Raw genomic sequence first — 24,938 nt, 5'->3', positions numbered from 1 at the left:
TCGCGAGAGAGAGGCCCTTCGGCGACAGAACGAGTCACTGCTTGTAGAAACGAGTATCACGCCTCTGAGTAGTCGACACGGCTTCTGACCCTTGATAATGGGGCGAATGCTTCATGTGGAAGCACTGACGAGTTTTACTACATTGACAACAAAGCTTGAAGACGATACAGATTTCAATGACAATAAAAACGATTCCTTTCCTTTCCTTTCCTTTCCTTTCCTTTCCTTGTCTTATCCGTACTGACAGGTGAGAGAGCTCCTCCGAGTATCATACTCGCTTCCCATCACGCGCGTTTCCTCGGGTCCCAGATCAGACTCTTCAAAGCGTAGACAATATCTTTGACGACTTTGCCCGAGCTGAAACGACGAAACGAAACGTCAGTCTTTTCTACGACGCCGACACGAAAGGTGCCTCCTCGGGCTTGCAAGTCTCTCATAGATCGAGAAGCCGACGAGAGGACTCACTAGATGGCGGCAGAAGCACGTTCTTCGAAAATTTTATAGTAACCTTTCTGAGTCGTTCCGGATTCGAGTGATACCGCCGAAGAGCCCGCAGTCGCATTGTAAGGGATCTGAAGGATACCTCTGTCCACGAGTTGCACACGAGAGTGAAGTCGCGAGTCAGAATTTAGGGCTTTTCGTTTTCCGACGAAAGAACTCAGGGACTCACTTCCAATCGACCAAGAATGAACTACCGTTGACTTCCTCGTTTGGTGCAGCTTGTAAATCTTTGGCGGTACTGGCATAGATCATCGCTCCGATCACATCGTCGAGGGTTGCGAGTGGGATTCCGGAGAGTGCCAGCAAGGGTAAGAAACCGAAGATTCCGGTATGGCAGAAGAACGGATTGATAGTCCTGGAAGTTAAATCATTCAGTATTCAGTAAGTTGTCAGTGAGTCAGAGATCGCGAACCGGGAGAGAGAACCTACGAGATTGAGATGTTTTCCGCTTTCGCATTGTGATAAAGCGATCTCATAAACCCGAGCACAGCGTGCTTCGATGCAGTGTAGAGGGGAGCACCTGGAATGCCGAAGAATGAAGCCATACTGCCGAGGATCACGATCGATTTGCCGGTTTTCGCCGGATTTCGAGAGAGGTGATAGAATCCTAGTTTCACAGCTGAACATGTCGAGCGTGGTAGACGTTAATATAGCTGATGTCACTCAGGAGCACGAATAGAAGGGAACATACTGTAGATCACTCCGGTTGTATTGACATCGAGAGTTGTCGTAGATGGTTTCTGCTCAGGCTTCTCGTGAGCATGCAGATTCCGTCGTAGAGCTGAATAAGGATCTCACCTTCGGTTCTCCGTTCGCATCAGTCTCCTCTCCAAGCAAAGGGTGATCCGTCTCGGACGACGTCCCTGCATTCGCGAAGACGATATCGATTTTGCCATATGTATCTATCGCGTGACGCTGAACGAACACGCCAGGAGTAAGCCAAACGGAGTGAAACTCTTGAGCAAGTTCTGTGACTCACGAACATTCTCACTTGAGCGTCCCAATCGAGGACGTTACAAGCGATTCCGGTCGCCTCTCCTCCGGCAGCTTTGATCTCGTCGACGACTTCCTGAACCGCTTCGAGCTTGAGATCACTCAGCACGACTTTCGCACTGTATTTCGTCACAAGTTAACCGATTGAGCCGCAAGATGAGATAGCGAGGGAGAACTGAGAGACTTGCCCGTATTTCGCAACCTTTTTCGAATAATGAGCTCCAAACCCGATTCCTGCGGCTCCCGTAATGACCACTACTTTCCCTTTGAACTGTTCGACGTTCGACAGTGCTTGGTCGATCGAAATGGGGAGCGTAGGAGTCGAGAAAGAGGAGGAACGAAGGAGGTTTGACTGAGACTGGAGGTGTTCTAGGACGATTTTCGCTTCTGGCGAGGTGTTTTCGGAGGGTTGCGACATGCTACCGTGCTAATGGTGGGGTGAGAGGTACAGAGAGCGGACGAGCGGGGAAAGGGGAGCAAGGTCGCCGGCAATGCGAAAGGTTGAATGAATGAAAAGACTCGCTCGAGAGGGCGGACTGGACGCGGGTCTACGGGCGGCAGGGGAAGAGCGGATTGTCGAGCTTGCGGAGGCGAAGAGCAAGAAGCAAAGAGCAGTCACAAAGAGAGCAAAAGTTGATCGAAAATTGGAAATCGCTTTTGACCGCGGTCAACCTTCGACTTCATCTTCCGCAACCTCCAGTACTTCAAGACACATCAATCCCAAGTGTACAAGTCTCGCAGAGCTGATAGGACCTTCAAAGATCTCGATTTGCGGCAGTTCGGATGTCATCGTCATCTCCATCTCCCGATCCGAATCCCTCCTCACCTTCATTCCCAGAGACAGATCTACACCTCAGTCTGAGATTAGCTACTCATCCAGTCCACCCTTCACCTTCGACTCACGCCGTTTCGTGTCGTCCGACGTGTTCGATCCTCCAACTCAAGGAACAGCTCTATCGGGACTGGGACGGCAAGCCTAAACCAGAGGGAATCACAGTCATCAAAGGAGGGAGAGTTTGTAGGGATACAGAGGTCGTCAAGGACGTCTTCTCAGACGAGTTGAACGCAAGTCTATCCCTCCCTCTCGAGACCTCATACCTTCCGAGCTGACCTCTCGTTGTACTGCTTTCGACAGGCTACACCTCCTTCCGAGCTCGTACTCCATGTCGTAGTCAGAGCAAGCGCGTGGTCGGCTCCCTTCACAGCCTCGCCTCCTCCTCCTCCTCTTCCCGCCGTTTCGACTCCTTCTTCTCCTCTCCCGACAATCAACACGATCCCTCCCTCGCCTTTACCCTCTCCTCCGAAAGACGAAGGCCCTGTCGTCGAAGCCGAACCAGAAATCCCTCTAGCGAGTACCGGTTATTCTCCTTCTTACGTCGCTCCCATCCCTTCCTCCTCACCTCCCTCGACCGACCCTGCTCAAGCCTCTCCATCGACCACGTCTTCTCCCCTCTCGACGTCGAACAACCCGTACTTGACTTATCTCGGCCACCTTCAACGTTTAATTCCGATCCAGCGTTCTCTCCTCCTCCTCAACCTCCAAAAAGCTCATTACTACTACCAACTTCAGGTACAACAAAGGTCTTCGTCACTCGCACAATCGGGAGAGAAGGGAGAAGCAGAGGCAGTAGTAGAGGAATTGGGAGAGGTTGAGAGCTTGTTGAAAGAATGTGGATTGTGGAGTTTGGTACAGAAGAGGGAAGATCAGCTTGAGGAAGCTTACAGGGCGCAAGAGGAGGAAACGGAGGCTAGAGAGAAGGGAGAGCAAGGGGAGTTCAAGGTTGTTCAGATTGAGTGAGTTTCTTTCCGTTCGTTCCGCGCCCAGATTTCGCTCAATAATCTGATCACTCGCACGCAGAGGTCTGCCTTACCTTCTCCATACACCTCCTTCGTTACAACAACGCCGCGCAAGACCATCTCTCGTCGCACTCAAATCCGTCTCTCGAGCCGAATCGATCCTGAAAATCCTCACGACACTGTTACAACTCCTCATCACGTTCCAACCTACCTCTCCTTCGATCGCTCACGGTCGAACACTCTACTCTCGATCAAGCGCATCACCCGGTAACCCGATAGCAGCTGGTCGAGAAGATTTAGACGTCTTACGCGCGGCCGGAGCCGTTCAACGTCCTCCCGTCGGAGGAGCAGGAGGAGGAGGACCACCTTACCCTGCTCGCGATCCGGCTCCTCGCCAACATCATCATCACCGAGATCACAACAACCATCGAGCAGTTCGTCGAGCCGCTACGATCTCCATCACGCTTCACCTCGATTCCCTCGTTCAATTCCTCCTTCCGCTCTTCTTCCTCTCACTCAAATTGGCGTTCCTTCTCTTCGTGTTCGCGAGACACGCTTCTCCTACGAAGAGGTACGTATTGATCGGAATGGCTGTGATGTGGGTCTTGTGGGAGGGAGTCAGAATCGCGAGGAGGAGGAGACCTGGAGCTGGAGCTGGAGGAGCTGGAATACCAGCTGGAGAAGGAAGGGATCGAGACAGAGAACGGGAAAGAGGAGATAGGGAAAGGAGGAGATTGGCGAGGGATTTGAGGGATCAACTTCAAGCTCAAGTTCGAGGACAACAAGCAGCTCGAGAACGACAAGGTCTCAACAATGATAACGATCAACCCGTCCCTCAACCGAACGCGGATCAACCTCGACCAGCTCCTCCTCCCGTCGCTGATGCCGTCGCACGTCCGACTCCACGATCTTCCTCGACTTCTTCAACCTCTCGACGAGAACCTCCCTCAATCTTCTCCCCGAAATACTGGATCAATTCTCTCGCTGCCGTTGGTCTCGTTGCTGAAGCACGAGATCTCGGACTCTCCCCACGTTACATCGCCGGTCGACCGATCTCTTCCCCGAATCGACCGTTCGTTCCACTCGAAAACCTGTCTCGTTGGGAACGACAGAAACACGAGTTGAGGAGGTTGGTGAGGGTCATTTGGGTCGGAGCGGTATTGTTCGTTGCGACGCTCGTACCGGAGATTGAGAGGAAGAGGAAAAAGGCGTTGGAGAAAAGGGATCGACTGTTGGCGGAGAAGAAAGTTAGATGGGAGAAGGAAAGGGAGAAGGAAGAGAGGGACAGGGAGAAGCGATTGCGAGCTAGTCAGAGTGCGACGGGAGGTCGAGAGTCTACACCGGGAGGAAGTGGATTGCGAAAGAGATTGCAGGGGAGGGAGAAAGTCAGTGACGAGGAATTGTTCAAGGATGGGAGCGCCGAAGCCTTCTCTCCAGGACCGTCAACCTCGATCTCTCAACCATCTGCATCAACGAGTTCGTTTCAAGCTCAAGCGTCAACTGAGTCGATCCCACCAACTTCGAACGAACTCACGTCCTCCGCTCCCTCGAACCCGAGTCCGCCCTCTCCGAACCTTTCCGACTCACCTCCTACACCTCTCGAAAACGACGTCGTGCTCGAAGAAGATCTCGAAGATGAAGGAGACGGAGATATCGCAGCGAGTGCATCAGTATCCGACAACAGCGATGACGAAGGTGCGGCAGGCGAAGGTAGAGGCGGTCAAGGAGCTGGGAACGAAGCAGGAAACGGAGATGGAGATGGTGAAGGAGCTGTCGTCGCTATTTTCTAGGTAGGCTCAGCACGGACGGAATGTTTCAAGCAACGAGAAGACGAAGTTTCCAATACGCCTGCCGTTCTTCACTGTTCAAGCGAGAGATATATCATTTCATCTCATCATCGTGGTCGTCGTCATCGTTCGTGCTCACCTTCCGCGGATCCAGCACAGTTCCCTTCCCTCTTCGAGCCTCGTGCTTTCTCGTCGCTCGGGCTCTCTTACCTTTCATTTCCTGACTTCTCTCCTCTGATCTCAGCAGCAACAGATGCCTCCGTCCAGCAAGTCGGTTCCGAGCCCTTCGGCCCCTCCCCTCGACAGCGACGAGTTTTCGTCCGACTCTTTCGACGACAAACCGCCTTCGAAAACGCCCGTTCCCTCGACGTCGACGAGCAAGTCTCCAAACGTCCTTAAGAGCTCGCCATCGAAATCTGGAGGTAGCTCGAGCAAGAAGACGAAAGAGGCCCTCGTGAAAAGCTCGAAGAAGACCAAAGCTGATGCGGTAAGTTCTCTCGTTCACAGCATGTGTCAGGCTATTCGTGAGCTGACTCTGATCGAACGAACAGTCGAAAGGTGCCTACGCCCCAGTTCCGCTCGCGACTGCTCCTCCTTCCTTCTCAGACAGCGAATTCTCTTCGGATCCCGAGAACCAGTACCCTTCCTCCTCTCGACGTACTCAACCACGCGCGGGAGGACAAACTCAATTCCACGACGAGGAGGTACCTAACGCCACGGACGAAGAACAGGAGGAGGAGAAGGAAGGTCGCCCGGCTCAGACTCCTCAAGAGAAACGAAAGCGAATGATTTGGATCTTTGGTGCGGGAGGAGCCGCTATCGTTTTGATCATCGTGAGTCGTCTCTCTTGTAACTTTAGATCGGAGCAGAGCGGAACACTGAAGCCTCGCGTTTAACGGTATCAGGCTATCCTCGTCACGATCATGCTTCTCGTGAGTCTCAAGCGTCTGACTCCTTCCGGCCTGTACAGCTGACCATTTGACAACTCGTAGCACTCTGGCAAATCCGACTCGAATGAGACGCCTTCGCACTCGCTCAATTCGACCGAGACCAATTCGACCTTGGCGCACGATTCGAGCTCAGCTCATAATTCGACCTCTCACAACTCCACCCTATCGCACGGCTCGAACTCGTCGATGAGCCTCGGTGACAGTTCGAAGGTTGCGACTGCGTTGCCGACGAACGGAACTGCGATCCACGAAATCGAAGAGACTGAATCTGTTGATCTCGGCGGGAAGATGTCTGCCGCTTCCTCGAGCGGATCAGAAGACATCGTGAGTCGAAGATCTTCGAGGACGGCTTGATACCTTGGCAGACTGATCTCATCTCAATGTAAAACGACAGAACACGGCTGTTCACACCGGATCGATCGCTACCGATTCGACCCAAGCTGACCCTACAGGGACGATGGATCTCGCGCCATTGCAGACCATCAGCTTTGAGGGATCGCTACAGAGTAATGAGGTGAGTTCGTTCGCGTAAACATCCTCCCTGAGCGGCGCTGATCGAGCTTCAACTCACCACATTCTCCCGTTGACGAACACTTCATACAGTCTGTCGCCGCGTCGACTACGTACTCGGTCTCCTCGAGCTACCTTCCTGGTGGATCTGACTACTCCTTGGACCCAACTTATCTCGAATCGGATCTCGACTCAATTTCGACTCCCACCGCTGCCCCTTCCTCCTCTTCCGGACCTCTCGCCTCGGATGACCATCAATCGACGGATGGGGGTATGATGACCAACCCGCTACATTCTGACCAGAACGAGGCGTATCAACCGTCGTCGAGCCGCGAGGGACTTTCGAATGTTCCGGAACAGTCCTTCGCTCTTTCGCGGTCATTCGAGCCCGTGACGACCGCTACTCCGACCATCTCTTCTTTCGGCGCTATTCCAACTGATTACCTTCGACCTGCACCTCTACCTCAAGCTTCGGATCACGGCAACTCGATTTCGCATCCGGACCAAGCTCACGATGAACCTACTCACCTCGGATCAGCTTGGTGGCCAGCCCCGACTCTCGCCCCTGGCCCGAGCGTTCCTGAACACTCTGAGAAGAACAAGAGTACGAAATGGGTTGGAAAAGGTCAGAACTTCAGTCTCTTCAAGCTCGGAAGATGACGGCTGACTCTTCCCCCTGCTTTTTAGCGACGTGGTTTGACCCCAGTAAGCCCATCACACCATCCTGGCCGCGAGTATAGCTGAAGTTTATGCTGATCGTGCAGATGACGCTCCGAAGTCGTGTCAACTCAAGTACAAGGAAACCGATTTCGTCGTCGCGATTTCTACCGAGATAGTGAGCTTCGGATCCCTCGGTCTGTCTCTGTGAGATCGCTGACTAACAGAGCTTCTCGAGTACAGTACGGGGATTCGCAATCGGTCTCGACTTTCTGCGGTGCGAAAGTTCACGTTTGGAACGAGTTCACAAACCAGACTCGGAATGGAACGATCCTCGCCGTCTGTGAAGACTGTGAAGGTCCAACGGACATCAATCTGAGTCAGTCTATGTTCTCGGAGTTGGACAATCCAGATATCGGAGTACTCGACGTGAGTTTCATTCTCATTCTTCGTTTTCGCTTTTCGAGAATTGACGATCTCCCTCTCGGCAGGTCCAATGGTGGTTCGACGATCCACTTGCCGAGGAACAAACTACGATCGACCTCTCGGCTTACGAGAGTACGGCTCAACAGCCGAAGAAATACGAGACCACCGTGAGTGGACGTGCGAGATTCTCAATTTGACTCGAAACCTGATGACTTGTTGTGTTTGGCTTACAGGCAATCTTCTTCAAAGAGACGGGATGGAAGAGTTCGTGTGGCAAGGTTGTCGAGTAAGTCTGCCGCCGTTCGTTACTTCCGAGGCAGAGGCTGATCATCGTTCGAGAAAAGGGACGATTCGCTCTACGTTGGACTACCTCTCGAACTCTGGAGTGATCCTACTACTCCTTCCAACGAGTACTGCGGCAAGACTATCAAGGTCAAGAACGTCGAGACGGGCGCTACGTGAGTCTCGTGCCTCTCACTTTTCGCCTCCTCGATCAAGTTGGGCTCGCTGAACGTGAAGTTGGCTTGGCGTTGTCTCACAGGATCGAGGCAGAAGTCGTCGAGGCCTCCAACCGAACGGACTATACTACTTTCACGAAGCACGCCTTCGAGAAGCTCGGAGGAAACGCAGAAACTGGAGAACTCGCCGTCGAATTCTCGTTTGACTAGACTCTTCTTAATCATTTCTCTGCATCCTGATAATGCGATTTACTTCTTATCTTCTATCGGGTCTCTCTCGTGTCCGGACGCCGCTCATATCGCGGAGAGAGTCAGAGAAACAAGTGGGAAGACTGGCAACGACAAAGATTAGGCTATGTATAAGAGGCAGAAACATTAAGTAAGAGAGAGACGTAAGGTATGAAAAAGCGTAAGGTATTAGTTAAGCGAGACAAGCGAGACAGAAAGCGTTACAAAAAGGGAGAGAGAGCTAAGCTGAGCGAAAGAGAGAAAGAAAGTTCGAGAGGCGAAAAGAGTTAATTGTGGGAAAACAGTTTCTTCCACGGTAACTGAAGATAAGGCAAACTCGTAGGTGATACTGGGGAAGTCGTTGTTGAATCCCGACGGACTTGTTGTTTCGAGCTCGGACGAGGAGTCGATCTTTCACTGTCGGTTCCAGTCGATTCGAGGAGTTTCTCCTTCTGTGCGAGTTGCTGACGACGAAAATCTCGTAAGTTGACGTGCTTCGGTTCCGACGAGACTCGACGAGAAGTGACTGGATCGGGAGCAGAGCTGACGGGAACATTCGGGACTGAAGCAGCGAGTTGGATTCCTTTCGTAGATTTCGGAGAAGAGGAGACGCTGCTTGTAGTCCTCAAGGTCGAAGATGACATGGAAGAGAGGCTAGTAGCCGAGTTCGAGTAGTGCGACGCGAAGATCGAGGGTTCTGCGAAACGTGAAATGTGAGCTTCGAACCTGAGAAAAAGCGACGAGACACGACTCACGGAAGCGGTTGAAGTCTTCGAGCTCCTCGCAATCCGAAGTTTCTTCGACTTTCGTCTCATCGAGATCCGACTCCGGTTCGTGGTGCAAGACCATTGTAGCTCTCAAGTCTCGTCCCGGTAAGCTTCTCTGACGACTTCGAGAGCGACGAGTGAAATTGAGAACGTTCGGTGATTCAGGCGGTGAGGAGCTTGGGGTCGAAGTGAGGCAGGCGGAAGGAGTGAGGAAGCGAGTTCGTTTCAAGGAAGATTGCCTCGCGAGAGATGGGAGACTAGCCGAGCTTGAGAGGGTGTAAGGCGGCCTAGGTTGCATCGTCGGAGGGAGGGTACGCGTTGAAGTTGCGGGAGAAGTCGAGGGAGTTGCAGCTCGACTTTGCGACGCGAGCTTTTCAGCAACGACGTCTCCGTTCCAGGTTTTGCCGGGTCGAGCCGAGCACGAAGGGGCAGGGTCGTTCGAGGAAGTCGACGGTGGGAGAGGAGTCGTAGAGCGAGAAGCGTCGGGAGCAGGGAATGGAGTGCGGGCAAGAAGGAGAGAGAGGGAAGAAGTAGAAGCGCTCGTCGATCGAGAAGAAGTAGAAGCGCTCGTCGATCGAGAGAAGGGAGGGCGGACTGTTGAAGAGACAGGATCAGGGATTGGTTGAGAATGCCCTCGCACGTGGAATCCCTCGACCCGTATCCCTTTCTTCGTGATTGTCGGTTGATTTCGCTTCGATAAGGTTTCCTTCTCCTTCTCCTCTGCTTGCTTCGACGTAGATCCGACCTCCTGTCGGCTTGATTCGACTAATTCAGTGATAGGTGATGTAGTACGAGTAGGAGGATCCGAGTCGGTAATCCAGGGCGATTCAGTTTCTTTTTCGTCACTTGTTCCTTTCCCTTTCGACCCTCCCTCAGCGTTCCCTTGCTCCAATCCGCTACTACTATTACTACTATCCACCTCCTTATCCGACAGCAGTCTTGCTGGTACTCCCGGTTTGACAGCGATTCTCAGTTTCCTCGAACGCTCGAGCCTCGTCTTCAACATTGTCTTCTCTGCGCTGTCGAAAGATTGAGGAGAGGTCGATACGATGTCGAATACGGCTCGTTTCGGGTTGCGTCGTAGAGGGTGAGATCTAGATCGGGAGTGATTCGGACTCGTGGGGGAAGGAGGAGGGGGAGAAGGAACGGGCGAAAAGAGAGGAGGGGAGAATGAAGGACTGGCGAGAGTTCCCGTTTGTATCATCGTGTCGTCTTGAATGTCGTAGAGCTGTAAGAGTGAGCAAGAGAGTTGGTGTAGAGAGATGAAGGCTGAAAGGCGGGGGAGATCTTTGTGGTGACAGCGAACGAGCCTTCGGAGGGCACAGAGCGCTCCGAGGAGAGACTCCGGAGGTCTCACCTTGCGGTCTCCCGAACCGGCTGGAGGTCGTCTCCCGAAGATCACCGAGGATGAATGGGTGCAGCTCGAACCTCGAAAAGAAGATGACCGCGCGACGCCAAGGCCAAAAACTTCCGCCTCGCCTCGATCGGACAGTGACACACTGACACTCGAGCGGGTTGCTCTAGAAATAGACGGAGGGAATCGTCAGCGTTTGTGCGAAAGCGAGGATGGAAAGAAGTTTTGATGACTCACCTCGATTTTCGAGCTTATTCGCTCAGCTGTTGACTCTGCTGAGCGCAAGAAGAACAATGTTTACGAGTCAACTCTCAGCTCCGGTAATATCAGGCTTGAATGATGAGGCCATGAGCGATGCGTGCAATTAGATAAAAGAGTGAAAACGGGTGGATACAGGTACAACTTGAAGAAGGGAGAGAGAATGAGCGATAGTCGAAAGAGGTAAGAGCACAGAGGAAGGATGTAGGAGTATAGAGACAGGCGATGTAGGGGAATAGGGATTTGTAGACGACGGATGAAAAAGTTTCTATAGACCGAGAAGTCGCATGATGCCGTATCCCAGAGTGACAACGATCGTAGTTGCCTACAAGCAATATCGTCAGTGGGATGTTGCAGGATCATAGGCGAGAAAAGATGTGACTTACGAAGATCGAAGCGGGTACTCCGTTCTTGAAGAAATCGGCAGGCGTGAGGTAAGGTTGTCCGACGTCGTCTTCGAGCGAGATCCTGTATGTGCGGCATGTCAGACCGTGCTCTTTTCTTGACAGATGATAAAAGGAGCAACACTCACGCTTGCAAGTTGGGGAAGCCACTAACGGGCAAACCCATTCCGGCGGAACAGATGAGCGAAGTAGCAAAGATCAAGAGACGAGGGTGAGGTACATCCATAGCCTGTTGATAGTAGGGGAAAGATCAGTATGAAACTTGCGCGCAGAGAGTTGGAAAGTGAGCTTACCGTTCCGATTTGTGCAGCGATTGGAACGACGAGAACAGCAGCGATCCTGAACAACGGCGAAAAGGAGGTCAGACACGGGCCGTCCTGATGAGAGAGAGCAAGAGCTTACGTGTGCGAAATGAAGGTTGCGATAACGAGAACGATAACCGAGAACAAGGCGAGGATTGGCCAAATGTCCAATCCGAGAACGACGCGCTCGATGACGCGGTCACTAGCGCAGACGAGCTTGAGTCAGATGAACTTGAAAGGGTCAACTCCGGAGAACTCACATGTCATCGAGGAGACCAGACGAGAGAACAGCTTTTCCTAGTCCAATACCTCCCATTGCGAGGAAGACGATACTCCAAGGAGAATGATCGAAGTCGGCCTGCAAAGAATGCCTTCTCAGTGATGGTCGAATAGCAACTGAAAGAAGCGAGTCGAAACCTCACCTTTCGAAGAATTCCTGAACCGTAAAACATGACGATCGGAAGAATCGCAATGATTCCCATATCCCCAAAGAGCCAACTGAGTTTGCTCTCAACACACCAAAGAGCGATCGTCGCGAGCGTAACTCCCGCAACGAAATATTGAGTTCCCGTCCAAGGTTCCTTGTTCACTCGAACTGGGTTGATGACGACGTTTCGACCAGTTCGGTAGGACCAAAGGAGCAGGAGCCAAATGATCACGACACAGATCAAGGCGACGGGGATCGAGACGGCGAACCAGCCTAGCCACGAGATCGGAGGGTTCATATACTCGAGAGCAATCAGGTTTTGAGGTGACGAGATCGGGGAGGCCATTCCTCCGATGTTCGAGGCGAGTGCGATACCGAGAATGAGAGATTTAGCGAATGGCGAGTCTCGAGGAAGAGTTCGGAGAATAGGCTGTAGATGAAAATGAAGTGAGTATTCGGTTCGGATTGAGGAGCAACAAGGTTCTCGAGAAGCTCACAGTGATGAGAGAGTAGCAAAGGACTGGAGCAGCGACGTTACTGATCCACATCGATGCGAAACATGCGACGCACATGTAAGCGAAGAGCACCGATCGAGGACGAGTTCCAGCGAGCGAGAGGACTTTCGTCGCGAGAACCTGAATCAGTTGGCGAGACCGTCAGCTTTTGCTCGTAGTGATTGAGACACAGAATCAGCGAACCTTGTCAATGTTCTGCTTCGAGAGAGCTGCAGCGAGCGTGAATCCTCCAAGAAGAAGCATGATTGTCGGACTGAACATCTGACTAAAAATGTACCTGCAAAGCACGAGGTTTTCGATCAGTCACCGACAATTCGTCAGGCTTCAGAACAATGAACTTACTTAGTCGCTTCTGGGCTGGTTAATCGACGGTCTTCTCCATCGGTTGATCGAATGACGCGGAGAATGACGACGAGGAAAGGGACGAAGAGTGCAGTGACGAAGAGAGGGACGATCTAAGAACAGCTCATAGTAAGCTCAAGCCGACTAGGCAACGCAGAAGAGAGAATTTGGCTCACCTCGAGAGCCCAGAAGATCGTGACAAAGGACAAGAGTGCGAGACAATTCTGTTCCTCGACTCGATCGAACCATTGTGCACTCAAGATAACGAAGAAGAGGAGAGTAGCGAGTCCACCTGCGACGACTTGCTGATTGATCCATGCGGGAACTCGGAATCTTCCGACGGGAGTCTTGATCTCGGTCAATTCGAGGGCTTTAGTCGAAGCCGCAACCGGTAGATCTGTCGAGATCCCGCGAGACGCTCCAGTTCCTCCTCTTCCGGACCATCCTTTCCGCTCGAGACCGATCATTTCCCTCCAAACCGTGTTTCGTTCGAGAACGACGTGCTCGCGAAGATGAGCTTTGAGTTGTTTCAGAGCGAAATCTTCGTTTCCGTTCGTCGCGAGTTCGGCGTAAAGGGGAACGATAGAAGAGATGGCGTTTTGAAGGCGAGTCTGAGTCGCGGGCTCGAAGGGGAAGGCGTGGTCGACGACGCTCGACATGTATCGCGAACGAAGGTCGGATCCAGTGACTTTGTCGTACCTGGCGAGAGCGGGAGGGGGTCAGCGATTGAGACTCGAGAGAACGGGACAGAAGAACTCACTTCTTCAAAACTTTGCTCAAACCGGTGTAGTTGAGGTCGACGAATTGCTTGAGCTCGGAGAGAGACTGCGAGATAACGAGGATGACGAGTCAGCTCAACGAATCAGAACAGAAGAGACTGTAGTGAGCTCACAGTGAAGAGAGCAGCAAGTCGACGTTTGTACATGATTTTCGTGTCGATGGCCCAATCACTCGCTCCCGTCATATCTCCCTCTTCCTCCGCCAAGAAGCTCGTACTCATACGAGCTGCGACGTCCCTCATTTTACCTCCCGATCGATACTTCCTCAGCGATTGTCCACCTTGAAGAACCGTGTCGGAAGCGTGAGCGCTGTAGCTCGGTCTTCGTCCTGATGTCGAGAGAGCTTCGGAAGCACTCGAACGTCTCCTTCGATCGTTGCCTTGTGCTGCGAGAATCGTCTCCTCTTCCTCGGCGTCCATTCCCAAGAGATCGGCAGTTTCGCTCGATGTCGTTTTACTCCTTTCGTGTCCATTCTGCTCCCTCGATCGTTTCGAAGACGACTTGCTCCTCCCTTTCTTCGACGGTTGGCTCTCGCCGCTTGTTGTGCGGTCGTTCGAAGGTCGTAACGTTTTCCTTCCAGCTCTGATCGCGGCGTCGTATTCCCTCGGATCCGTCAACACCTTGCTGAACCCACTCCTGTCCCCTTTCGGTACACTGTCCTCTTCCTCCCCTCCTTCCTCATCCTCTGAGTCTGATGCACCAGAAGTCGCTCGTCCTCGATGATCATCATCGTAATCCATATCGCTGAAATGTCCCTCTCTGAACTTTTCCAAATCTTCCTCGAGGTAAACCAAGTCCTCCAATAGCTCCTTCTCTGCGCAAATCTCGCCCAAGCTACATCAGTTCGATTACGGCAACTTGAGGTAGAAAGGGAGCAAGACGAACCTTTCGAAGCATAAAAATCTGTAATCTTTTTCAATTCCTTGTCGAGCATTTCGACGAAGATCTTCTCATTCTCAGCTTTGTGAGCGTCTGCACTATTGGCGTGACCTCCCTCGACATCGGCCGAGTTGGTATCGTCGCGGTAAGAGGTTGGAGGCCCATTCGCTGCTTGAGTATCGAGAGCACTTTTCTCAAACTTGTAGATCTGTGCTTTCAAGGCATCGTAGCTATCGCACGCGAGAACAGGATACCAGATTCAGCGTGATGACGCAGAGGAGGAGGGAAGAGGTGTGAACGCCAAGAAGGGGAGATGAAAGAGGAGGAGAGACTCACGCGAGGTAGTGGTTGTTCCAATCTGGCACTGCATTGAACAGCAACGAATGGGAGAACTTCATCTTGCCCTTCGAGGGTTGAACAGAGGAGTAGAAGAGGGAAGCTCGTCGGTATCGAGATTGAGGTGATCGAACGGCTGAAGGGGGAGGTGGAGCGAGAGGCTGGAGTTCGAGGTCACTATCTGTAGGTTGCTCGTGCTGTAAGGTATGATAAGTAGGCTGAAAGAGGTGTTGAAGGAAGGAGATAGCTAGAGAGAGAGGAACGTTTGATGTTTACCCTTCAAATGAGCTGCACGTTCTTCAGTATGAGGTCTGCGAGAGGGAGCTCACGATTCGAGGGCATTCAAACAGCCATGTTCTGGCGAGCGAGTGGGAAGGAAGATGTGAGCTTTTCGAAATTGAAGCTCGATCGTTTCGCGAGAAAACTCTCGGCTCACACATTTCGCAAAGTGACGTTTGATGTCGTTGAAGTTCCACTGAGAGCAACTCTCCGACGACAGACAACGAAGACTGAGTCTCGTGGCGCACAGCGGAGGTAATCGAGGGCGAAAAGCTTAAGAAGAATCCGCGAAACAGGCATTGAGCGACGTCGAACAAGGTGTAAAGGGTGTCCATGGTTTTATTCGGAAGCAAGAGGTATAGATAGAAGTGCTACAGTGGGAAAGAAAGCCGTTTGATATGAAGAGGGACAGAAAAGAGAGGAAAGGAAAACGAAAACGAAAACTTCGAACTCAACTCTACGCCCGTTCTCCTCCTCGAGACTCCTCGAGACTCCTCGTACACTTGACCTCGCTGAGCTACAACATCGTAGGCATCAAGGAGACAGAAGTCCTGGTCGGCTCTTGTCTCTTCCAGAACCATCCATCGGAAGAAGTCGAGTTCGTCTCTTCGTCGACCGAGTCCGACGCAGTCGAGTTCGATCCAGCTTGAGCGGGTAGAGTCGAAGCGGAGTAGTTGCCGGTGAATCCCCAAACGAGGGTCAGCGATCCGGCGTCGGTCGATCCGCCGGCGAGAGCTTTGAAAACTGCTTTCGATAGATCGATTGAGCCGGCGCTGTGAGCGCAACGAATGCGGCGAATCAGCCACAGATCAAATGGCCGATTAACCGACGCGACTCACCTGTCTTTGGAGCAGTAGGCACAACGTTCCGTTACCCATGCGTTGACCGTCGCTCCATCAGTCATCGAAGTCAGGAGAACCTCGGCGCCACAGTAGGAAGATTGAGAAGTCGTGGATCCTTTCGTCGAGTTAAGCCACTGTGAAAGAAGCAATTGCGGATGAGAATCGTCCTTGACAGGATCTAATCGCAGAAACCACTCACAACGGCATCGTTGATCGCAACGACAAAGTCGGTGTTATTCGGAGCTACTCCGCAAGCTCCATAATGACCCGAACCTATCGCGTCGGCAAGCAATCGACGTCAGTACACGCATCAGAATGAAGAAAGCGAAGAAAACTCACTTTCGAACCAAGTGGCAGGAGCATCGATAAAGGTCTGGAAACTCTCGGGGTGAGTCGCTTGTCTGAACTCGCCGGCACTGTAAGGTCCAGGCGCGGTCGAATCGATCGAAGAAGCAGGTTGAGCTTGAGCTTGTTGAGAGGCGTCCCAACTTGAGGGTTGTCCGTTGTTGTTCCAATCTTGTTGAGCTCCTCCGCCAATGACGATGGGGTTAGTAGGAGTGGCGGCACCTTCGAGAGCTCCAGTAGCGGAGGGAACGGCGGGACCGGGACCGAATTGAAGCGAAGTTTGCGAGGCTCCTTGACCTTGAGCTTGAGTAGGTTGTGTTTGAGCGCCTTGAGTCGCAGTAGGTTGAGTCGCGCCATTCGAGAGAGGGTTCCATTGACCAGCGTTCGAACCGGACGATCCAGCTTGTTGATTGGCTTGATCGGAAACCGAAGAAGGTTCGGGATTCGGAACGGTTTGAATCGAGGCGACACCTTCGCGAGCGGTTTGTCCCGTAGCGATCGAATCTGTCGAGCGGACAAGGTTGAGTTTCGAGATCAAACAATCGCAAGAAAGAGGAAAACGGGAAACGTACCCTCGACGGTTTCACTTCCAGTCGCAGAAGGAACACCATAGGCTTGAGAAGATGCGGTACCATAGCCTTGCGTCGCGGCGGCACCAGCAGTCGAGGCGGAAGGATGACCAGAGTGAAGAGTTTCAGATTCGTCGGAAGCGATTCCAGTCTTATCAGCGTCGGAGGTTCCATGGTGAGCGTCTTCAGTTCCTTGTCCGCTAGTGCTCGTACCATTCGGTCCAGCAGTGGTGGAGGCCGATCCAGTCGAGGCGTGATATTTACCATCGTCGAAGGAGCCAGTGTTCGTAGGCGAGGCAGTCTCGTGCGCCGAACCATCGACGGGTAGACGAGTCTGGGTAGCCGAGTCGTGGTCGAGACCAGTCGAGTTCGAAGCATGGTGTCCAGCGGTCGAGTTGCCGGTCGTGGTCGAATTGGCGTGATCCGAGAGCGAAGTCGAGTTTGAAGCCGAATCGAGGTCGTCTGCGGAATCGCCAGACTTGCGCTTGACGAAGTAGACGACTGGAAAGATAGTCAATTCGGTCAGCTCTTGGAGAACAACGATTGAAACGTGAGAGCGGAGGAGGACGTACTAGCGAAAATGATGAGACCGACAACGATAAGACCGAGCAGGCCGAGGAAGACCCAACTGAACATCAATCAATCTCAGTATCGGTATGGCCTCAAATCTGAAGCCAAAGGAATGCTGCGACGTACAGCCAGGTTCTCTTCGACTTCGTTTTACCCTGAAGAGTCGAAGCTCGATGATCCGAGAAAGCACCCTCGCCAGGTCCAAGAGCGAGACCTTTCTGCTTCTTCTGCTTCTTCTGCTTCGTGGAATCAGCGAGACTGTAGTCCCTCGCGGCACTGCGGTGCTTGTAGCGGTGTTTGCGACTCTTCGATCGAGACGATCCTTGTTCGAGGTCGGCGCCGGAGAGAGCAGCATATCGTTGCGAGGCAGCAGACTGTAAAAGTACGTAGAGCCTGTATGTCAGTGATCTCGAAGCTTCATCAGAGGTAAAAAAAGTATACTGACGTTTGAATTGTTCTTTCCGACAGACCTCATGATCCTCGCGCTGGTCGATTCTACGGGAGCACCACGTACTACACCAGTCTCGGTTCCAGCAGCATCTTGTAGCTCGGATTGTAGTTCGCGTTCCTCCTCCGAATCGACCGATTCCGACGAGCCCTCAGAAACTACGGCAGGTTTGCGGCTGGATCGTGATCCTCCAGAAGCGGCAGAGGCTCGAGACGAGGGACGACGTTCCGTGGCGGCATTTACGAAGTCTTCGTCGGAAGACTGGTCCGATCCTTGGTCGTAAGGCTTCTCGTGGCTATCGGGAGGCGAGGAAGATGAGAGGTCAGAGCGGAATTCGCAGCAGTTGTAACGAGCGACAGGAGGAGAACGAGTGACTTACTGAGATGGTGACGAAGGACGAGATCTAGACGGCATACTGTCTAGCGAGCCCGGAAGATGCGGCGAGACGGAGTGGGAAGAAGGAAAGAAAGAAAGAAAGAAGAGCTCGTGCTCTTTCCTACCTCGAGGACGACGGTCCGAGCATCGTCTCCACGGTAACTCCGAGTCCTCAGACGACGTCGGGTCCTTGCGTTGAGTGTGATGACCTCGAGTGAATGAGTGCAGCAGTAGCCGCGCCAGAGCAGCCAGAGCCAAGAGAGACCCTGAGCTGTACGACCTATCATCACCTTGCTCGGCTAAGAGTGCAAACAGAAGAGCCGAGTGACGGGACTGAGCGGGAACAAAAGAGAAAGGGAAGCTGCAGCCGACCCGGAACTTGACTCCTGCTCCTCCTTCACGGATTCTCTCGACCAGTTCACAGCATTCCCAGATCTCTCGACACCAGCCAGGAACCCTTCTACCATTGATTGAGCGCCGCTGCTTCTTGGCATCCAACTTCATCTAATTTCACTCAACCGACTTCAGCAGGCGCTCATGACCAGTACTAAGGCTCGTCAAGCTGTCAAAGAAGCCCCGAATAGCACAATCGATTATGATGCAGTCCTTTCTGCCGCTGCGGAAAGGATCAAGTTCCGAGACTCGCTTCACGCCAGCATCGCGACCTATTCATCAACCGAACCGAGAGCGAAGAAGAATGACTGGACTGCTCGAGGGCTCCCTTGGATGGTGAATCTACCGAGGGAAGCACCTGAAGCGACACAAGCTGCGCAAAAGTGGGTTCTTTTCGTCCGAGATCCTTTCTGCTCGAGCTGATTTACCGCTTACGCAGAGCCGCGATCGACGAAGAGTTGGAGGCGTTCGTTGAGTGGATTCGACCTCGTGAATGGGAGACCAAGGTACGGCATAGCGTCGTGAAATGCTTCGAGCAAGTCGTGAACAAAATGATGCTTTCGGTAGCTTCAAGACTGGGGTGTACTTGCCCGACTCGTGTGTTGCTCTTTTCATATCCTTCTGTCCCGCTCGGTAGCTGAAAGAGCTTTCTTCGTTCCGTTTCTTTAGCGACTTCGATATCGTTATTCAGGATGAGTCCTTCAAGGGCCAGCAGCCCACCTCTTACTTCAACCAGCTTCGCTCAGCTCTTGAGACCTCTGGTTTCTCACCGAAGACTTCAATCCGATTGATCCTCAATGCCCGTGTCCCTTTGATCAAGTTCACCACTTCCTCGAACTTCGGTTCGTTCAAATTCGATGTCAGTTTCAGCTCTGGTGGAAAGATGAATGGTCCGGAAGGAGCGAAGATCTCGTTGAAACTCTTGAAAGAGCTCGAAGACAGAGGAGAGAACAGAAGGAATCGAGGGAAGGCGTTGATCTGGATCATAAAATTACTTATCGAAGCCCGAGGGTTGAACGAGGTCAAGAATGGAGGTCTAGGTGGATTCAGCGTCCTTTGTCTCTGTGTATGGTTCATGCAAGTACGTGGAAGCTCGTCTTCATCTCTCTTCGGTAATTAATCAAGCTTACTCACGATCTCATCCGGCTGAAACAGAGACTTCAATCTCGTCCAGACCGACAATCGGCCGTACTTGACCTCGCGACACTCTTCTTATACTTCGGCCGCGAGCTTGATACCGGCAACCATGCGCTGTGTACGTCGAATGGTGGTAAATTATTGTCGAAGAAAGACATGAACTGGAGTTCCGACGCAAACAAATTGTCGATACAACACCCCGTTCAGCTCGGTGAGCTCAGTTCCTGCTATAGGTCTCACTTTTTGCTTCGCTGACTGTCAACTTCCATTATGACCAGAGCGAGATCTCTCCTCTGGGTCGCATCGATGGAGCGAAATCCGCCAACTCTTCCGAACCAACTATAATCACATCTCTCACACAATCGGCCGTCCCCAAGATCCTCGAGCCTTGAAGAAACGCAGCAGTATTTTAAGCAAGCTCGGTCTACGGATCGACCAACGAGTCATTTCGAATCGAGCGCGCCGACAACAACTACACGACTCAGGAGCCTTCGAATCAACCGTATCGAGGTGGAATCCACATGTGATCGCTGGTGCTCAAGCTGTTGTCCCTCGTCAAGCTCCGTTTCATCGATCTCCTCAACTTCCCCAACCTTCTTCCGTCTCTTCTTTTCGACCAGCAGATTACGGCAATTCGATGAGATTGGGCGCTATCTACACATGGCCTTCCCATCTTCCTCAAACGCCTGTCTCCTTCCTCGACGGTCATACTCCTCCTCAACCTCAGCAAGGTCCGTCCGAGCAATCTTGGGGTCAGGCAGATCAACGATTCCAGCGTTTCTATCAGAGGCAATCTCCGCCCGCCAATCGCTCTCGTTATTGAATTTCGTCCTTCTGCTTTCTGTGCTTCAAGCTATTACCCCCTTATTGTCGATACCTCTGATTTTTACTTCCTTCATACCTTTCGTTGTTGCTTTTCTCCGGAATTTACCAGCTCTTCCTTTGCTTGCTCCACTCTCGATTGAAGCTGTGCTTGAGCGACTCGGAGAATGCTCACGCTGCTCGACTGACGAAGCAGAGTCCCAGGAAGCGAAAGAACAAATTTTGAATTGAAAACGCAAAGCCTAACTACAATTTTTGAGACAGAAACTCCGGGTTTCTAACCATTCCCGTCGTCACCATGTACGATTGATCGAGAGTGGTGCGAAGAGATTCTACGGGGACGGGGAATGAGGGAGGACCACGAGCGAACGAAGCTCGAGGAGGAACTCGAACGCCTAGTCGAGCTTGATACGACAACGGATGATAGTGGAAGACGGCTTGACGAGGATGACGCGGAGGATGAGAGTAAGGATGAAAGTGAAGATGAGGATGAGGGTCTGCGGGGGGGGAGCGAGTAAGGAACGGGAGTTTTGCGATGGCCATGAAAGAAAGATTGAGGCGAGGCTCGACGAGAATTCGACAACGTCGGTTGAAGCGGGACCCGATGATGACGTGATGGGGGACGAGAGGTCGTAATTGGGGGTTCGATGTCTCGTTGCGGGTAGAGGGGCGCCGAGTAGCCTCGCCACGGATGTTTCCAGACGTCTTCTTCAGCAAATTCCGACTTCTCCTTCCTCGTCTCGGGTTCTTTGGGCTCCGAATCGGTGTGAGGGGCCTCCTCAGGTGGCTCAGGGGTCGATGTGGGTGGTTGAGCGTTCGAATCGGACTCGGCCGCTTGTTTCGCAGGTTCAGACTTGGTTTTCCGATTCACTCGAGCTTTCGACCTCGCCGTCACCTTCGTCTTATCCGCATTGCCGCGATCAGCGGGAGAGGATGGTTTACGAGGTTTGGGTTCACGGAGTTTTCGACGACCTTTTCCCGCTTTATTCGAGACACGAGACGAGGTCAGCTCGATACTTTTCGAAGTGAATAGCCGATCAGACGGCTAAACTCACGCGAGCGCTCTGTTTCCTCGATTGAACTCGGTATCTATAGCAGGATACAACAACCCGTATCAGCTCGAGTGAACACGTCCAGACGCGAAGAAGCGAGAAACGTACTTTGTCCCCAGATGATCCCTCTGCACCCTGTTCGACATCTACCTCCATCTCGTCTTGCTTCTTACACTCCTTGGTTGATGTCGACATGGCCGAGGGCCTTGATGTGAAGGGAAGGAAAGAACGAGAAAAAGTGCAAAGAGTCTGCGCTCGAATCCCTTACGCAATTGATCGCACAGATCGCTTCTAGCCCCTAAGTAACCCCTGTCTACGCGTCGACTCGAAGGTTTCGAGAACGGCGAGGAAGAAACGGGGCGGAATCAGTCGAGTAAAAGGGGAAAGAGAGCGGAAGAAGCAGAAAGAGCCCGAGCTGGAATCCTCGGATCAGCAATTCCTCGCGTCGAGCGTCAAAGTGACCAGTATTACAAGTTAAGGTGCAGACTATGCTCACGTACAGTACCGTTCCCGTCTCCCAGAATGCAGATCCGCTCATCCCGTCTCGAGCTTTACAATTTCGAATCCTTCCATTCCTTGAGCTTCTCCTCCGCCTCGCTCTCCAACTCTTTCAGCTCTTCTTTCGGACCGAGACTTCCAGCTCCCATTCCAGCCGCGAACACTTCCTGTGACCGTGAAGCATCGATCATCTCGAAGGATTCGATCGAGGACGAGGTGGAAGATTCGGTAGGAGACGAAATTTCAGAAGCTGCTTTCGAGGTCGACTCTGTGCTGATCGTAGGCTTCTCGGAGGAGGGTGTCGGTGCGGAAGTAGAAGAAAAGGAAGACAGGAGAGGTAGATTCGAATGTTGGGCGATAAAAGTTGCGATGTAGTCGAAGTATTTGGGTTGAATGCAAGTATCGTCTAGACCCGCCAGCAAGATACGTCAGTAGAGTTCCATGTGGACACGAGGCTCGAACGAACTTACTATGTGTGCCGTATTCGAACTCTTTCCATTCCTTGTTCTCACTTCCGCAAACTCTGAACAATTCTCTCATCTGCCCCGGTTCGACTAGCTCATCGCGACTACCTGCGAGGAAGAGTACCGGGAAGTCTTTCGGCAGTGTCGAGATGTATTGTTCGCTCGGCCAGATTTGGTGAAGGAGGAAAGGAACGAAGGGAGAGAGGAACGGGAGAACGTGAGGAACGAGTTTCGGCTGCGAGAATGTGCACAAGGTGTATCGATTAGTGTCGTGGATTTGCCTGCTCGAGGTAGATGGAGGCGACATACAAGACTGAGGAAAGTATTCTCGACGATCAACCCATCCACCTAATCGCAGATGTCAGCTCGAGTCACGCTTATGTGTCAGGTGCGGAGGTAGAGCTCACCCTCTGAGCGTTCTGAGATGCAAGGAAGATCGAGACCGCTCCTCCGATTGACTGACCATAGAGCCAAATCTTGGTCTTTTCGAGCTTCTCGTGGGAGAGAATGTAGTCGAGAGCGGTTTGAGCATCAAGTTTAATTCCCTTCTCGTTTGCCCTGATGGTACCGAGAACACCTGTCAGTCAGTCAGCTTTGGGGAGGAGGGTAGAGGCGAGGGGACAATGTGAAAAGAAAACTCACGTTCCTTCACTCTTTCCGTACCCTCGATACGACAATGCTAGCACATTACACCTCATCCGATTGTGGAAGACTTTCGCAATCGGTAATCGATGACCAACGTTCCCAGCATTCGCATGCAGGAGCAAGACTGTCGGTCTATCTTTCGCTTCGATTCCATCTCGCTCGTACAGCATCAAGAAAGCCTTGATCTTGACTCTATCCGGGGTCGTCAGAGTGAGTTCTTCGTAGCTCGGCATCCCGAATTGATCTGGTGTAGGTACATTCTCTCTCGAACCTACTCACGAGAGGGGGAGTTAGCTGCAAGTGGGGAGAAGAGAGGGGAGAAGAAGGGACTTGCCGGCTGGGATCCCGGATGGGTAGATCAGCTTGTTCTGGCCCAAATAGAGTCCCACACCTACTCCTCCCAGTGAAAGAGCGACAGTCGCGGCGAACCACTTGAAGAGAGATCGAAACGAAGGGAGAGACATGGAAGTCTACTCGCGGCGAGGGGAGAGGCGCTGAACTGTGGGATCGCGTGCTTCGTGATAGTGAGTGTGGTGCTGGTGGAAAAAGATTGAAGGAAGCAGGCTTGTCGTCGTCGACGTCATCGACTTCAAAGCATCCGATCCGACTCTTCTTCTTCTCCTCCTCACACCTACTTCTCGATTCGTACAAAGTCGGCCGTACAAGCTCATAGACCTCTTGAACCAGTCGCAGTAATTTCACCCTCCGTCTCTCTGGTCTGCCCGCTTTCTCCGGATCCGGTTTCCTCATCGCTCGCCCAGTTCCCTCAACCTTCGAACGGATCGACCCCCGGCACCGCAACGACCTCGGCCCTGACAGAGAATCTGACGACTCGATCACGGCCTATGTATTGCAGCGACCTGGAGATGGCGATCGAATTTCTCGACAGTTCCTCGCAGAACGCCAGTCAGCACGCTGTCGCTCTCGGGACGAGTCGTAAAAGCTTAGAACGTGCTCAAGAGCTATGTGTAGTCTACGACGACGTGCTCTGGACCGTTTCGCAAGAATCGTCAAACCCATTAAAGAATTCTCGACCCCTGGGCTTTGGTTTCGATCATATCGTCGGCAATGTCGTCGATTCTATCGCTGCCCTCGACGCGATCTCGTATCGTTCGCACACAGTGCATCATTCGGGTGCTCAAGAGAGGCACGCCAAGGCAGAAAAGGAAATCGCGAGAAGTGAAAATCGCCTTATGTGAGCCCTTCTCTCTGTCATTCTGCGTTGTGGATCTTCCCTTTTACCAGACTGATATTTCAATTGTCTAGCAGAAGTCTACAAGGTCCGAACGAACCGCCAGGAGGTAGGTCACGGGAATAACTCGGAAGAAAAGTCGACTTCTCCTGGCCTTTCCTCCTCATCTCTCGACTACCACTCTCCCGTTGGACGTTCGAGCTCACTACGACATCAATCGACTCTGAGATTCCGGCTAACGGGCCAGAGGCTAATAAGGAGCGAAAAGATTGAAGAGAGCCGTCGAAGAACGGAAATTGGTATCGTGAGCCCTACTCTCCTACTTCTCTCACCGCGAGCGTCTCTCTGACACCGTCATGTTCAGCTATATGGGTCGTTCGCGATCATTGAGGTGCTACCAAGCCTCACGAACCACTCTCGAGGAACTCGATCGCGCCTCATCCGGAGCGTCAACATCAGGCAGAAGGCGAAGGACAAAATCGAATCGAGGCGAACTGGTTTCCATTCTCTTTTGTCGAGACCCGATGTGCCGAGTGCTACTCCCTCAGCTCATCGACTTCTCCGCTTTCCTGCCCTTCAAGCGTCACGACTACTACTCATCTCGGTAAGGATCGAAGCGAGAGCCGCTTCTTTGCAA

At 52.4% G+C, this 24,938-nt stretch overlaps 9 protein-coding genes across 9 annotated transcripts; 3 read left to right on the top strand and 6 right to left on the bottom strand.

Moving 5' to 3' along the window:
* Window positions 1–284: 284 nt before the first annotated feature.
* On the bottom strand, window positions 285–1,912 carry JCM6883_003937 (uncharacterized protein; the record flags this gene model as incomplete). Its single annotated transcript, XM_076633395.1, has 8 exons — window positions 285–357; window positions 466–585; window positions 671–856; window positions 931–1,120; window positions 1,193–1,241; window positions 1,300–1,416; window positions 1,481–1,613; window positions 1,683–1,912. The coding sequence occupies 8 exons, from the start codon at window positions 1,910–1,912 to the stop codon at window positions 285–287; spliced, it is 1,098 nt and encodes a 365-aa protein (XP_076486576.1).
* A 365-nt stretch (window positions 1,913–2,277) lies between these two features.
* Window positions 2,278–5,081, top strand: JCM6883_003936 (uncharacterized protein; the record flags this gene model as incomplete). Its single annotated transcript, XM_076633394.1, has 3 exons — window positions 2,278–2,559; window positions 2,630–3,288; window positions 3,353–5,081. 3 exons carry the CDS (start codon window positions 2,278–2,280, stop codon window positions 5,079–5,081), a joined length of 2,670 nt encoding a protein of 889 aa, XP_076486575.1.
* A 250-nt stretch (window positions 5,082–5,331) lies between these two features.
* On the top strand, window positions 5,332–8,289 carry JCM6883_003935 (uncharacterized protein; the record flags this gene model as incomplete). Its single annotated transcript, XM_076633393.1, has 13 exons — window positions 5,332–5,565; window positions 5,630–5,911; window positions 5,984–6,010; window positions 6,071–6,352; window positions 6,423–6,542; window positions 6,632–7,163; window positions 7,226–7,243; window positions 7,303–7,373; window positions 7,439–7,624; window positions 7,687–7,788; window positions 7,855–7,907; window positions 7,966–8,079; window positions 8,163–8,289. The coding sequence occupies 13 exons, from the start codon at window positions 5,332–5,334 to the stop codon at window positions 8,287–8,289; spliced, it is 2,148 nt and encodes a 715-aa protein (XP_076486574.1).
* A 305-nt stretch (window positions 8,290–8,594) lies between these two features.
* JCM6883_003934 (uncharacterized protein) lies at window positions 8,595–10,278 on the bottom strand (the record flags this gene model as incomplete). The annotated part of the gene is made up of 2 exons (XM_076633392.1): window positions 8,595–9,004; window positions 9,063–10,278. 2 exons carry the CDS (start codon window positions 10,276–10,278, stop codon window positions 8,595–8,597), a joined length of 1,626 nt encoding a protein of 541 aa, XP_076486573.1.
* A 676-nt stretch (window positions 10,279–10,954) lies between these two features.
* PHO91 (Pho91p) lies at window positions 10,955–15,012 on the bottom strand (the record flags this gene model as incomplete). Its single annotated transcript, XM_076633391.1, has 16 exons — window positions 10,955–11,011; window positions 11,073–11,154; window positions 11,219–11,319; window positions 11,384–11,429; window positions 11,493–11,594; window positions 11,653–11,750; window positions 11,815–12,249; window positions 12,317–12,454; window positions 12,518–12,611; window positions 12,677–12,789; window positions 12,853–13,375; window positions 13,437–13,501; window positions 13,569–14,269; window positions 14,341–14,564; window positions 14,671–14,917; window positions 15,000–15,012. 16 exons carry the CDS (start codon window positions 15,010–15,012, stop codon window positions 10,955–10,957), a joined length of 3,039 nt encoding a protein of 1,012 aa, XP_076486572.1.
* A 454-nt stretch (window positions 15,013–15,466) lies between these two features.
* JCM6883_003932 (uncharacterized protein) lies at window positions 15,467–18,137 on the bottom strand (the record flags this gene model as incomplete). The annotated part of the gene is made up of 9 exons (XM_076633390.1): window positions 15,467–15,722; window positions 15,789–15,925; window positions 15,991–16,064; window positions 16,131–16,640; window positions 16,709–17,206; window positions 17,278–17,333; window positions 17,402–17,649; window positions 17,721–18,018; window positions 18,103–18,137. The coding sequence occupies 9 exons, from the start codon at window positions 18,135–18,137 to the stop codon at window positions 15,467–15,469; spliced, it is 2,112 nt and encodes a 703-aa protein (XP_076486571.1).
* Window positions 18,138–18,635: 498 nt separating this feature from the next.
* JCM6883_003931 (uncharacterized protein) lies at window positions 18,636–20,451 on the top strand (the record flags this gene model as incomplete). Its single annotated transcript, XM_076633389.1, has 5 exons — window positions 18,636–18,874; window positions 18,931–19,092; window positions 19,161–19,603; window positions 19,666–19,839; window positions 19,907–20,451. The coding sequence occupies 5 exons, from the start codon at window positions 18,636–18,638 to the stop codon at window positions 20,449–20,451; spliced, it is 1,563 nt and encodes a 520-aa protein (XP_076486570.1).
* Window positions 20,452–20,727: 276 nt separating this feature from the next.
* On the bottom strand, window positions 20,728–21,697 carry JCM6883_003930 (uncharacterized protein; the record flags this gene model as incomplete). Its single annotated transcript, XM_076633388.1, has 3 exons — window positions 20,728–21,431; window positions 21,506–21,539; window positions 21,611–21,697. The coding sequence occupies 3 exons, from the start codon at window positions 21,695–21,697 to the stop codon at window positions 20,728–20,730; spliced, it is 825 nt and encodes a 274-aa protein (XP_076486569.1).
* A 356-nt stretch (window positions 21,698–22,053) lies between these two features.
* Window positions 22,054–23,573, bottom strand: JCM6883_003929 (alpha/beta hydrolase; the record flags this gene model as incomplete). The annotated part of the gene is made up of 6 exons (XM_076633387.1): window positions 22,054–22,406; window positions 22,471–22,699; window positions 22,774–22,812; window positions 22,872–23,022; window positions 23,107–23,380; window positions 23,444–23,573. 6 exons carry the CDS (start codon window positions 23,571–23,573, stop codon window positions 22,054–22,056), a joined length of 1,176 nt encoding a protein of 391 aa, XP_076486568.1.
* Window positions 23,574–24,938: the final 1,365 nt, after the last annotated feature.

Source organism: Sporobolomyces salmoneus (genome assembly GCF_050403485.1).
Source record: "Sporobolomyces salmoneus JCM6883 DNA, S_salmoneus_JCM6883_v1_ctg38, whole genome shotgun sequence".
Lineage (NCBI taxonomy): Eukaryota > Fungi > Basidiomycota > Microbotryomycetes > Sporidiobolales > Sporidiobolaceae > Sporobolomyces > Sporobolomyces salmoneus.
The sequence above is the reverse complement of the archived record's forward strand: the minus strand, read 5'-3'. Positions and strand labels throughout refer to the sequence as shown.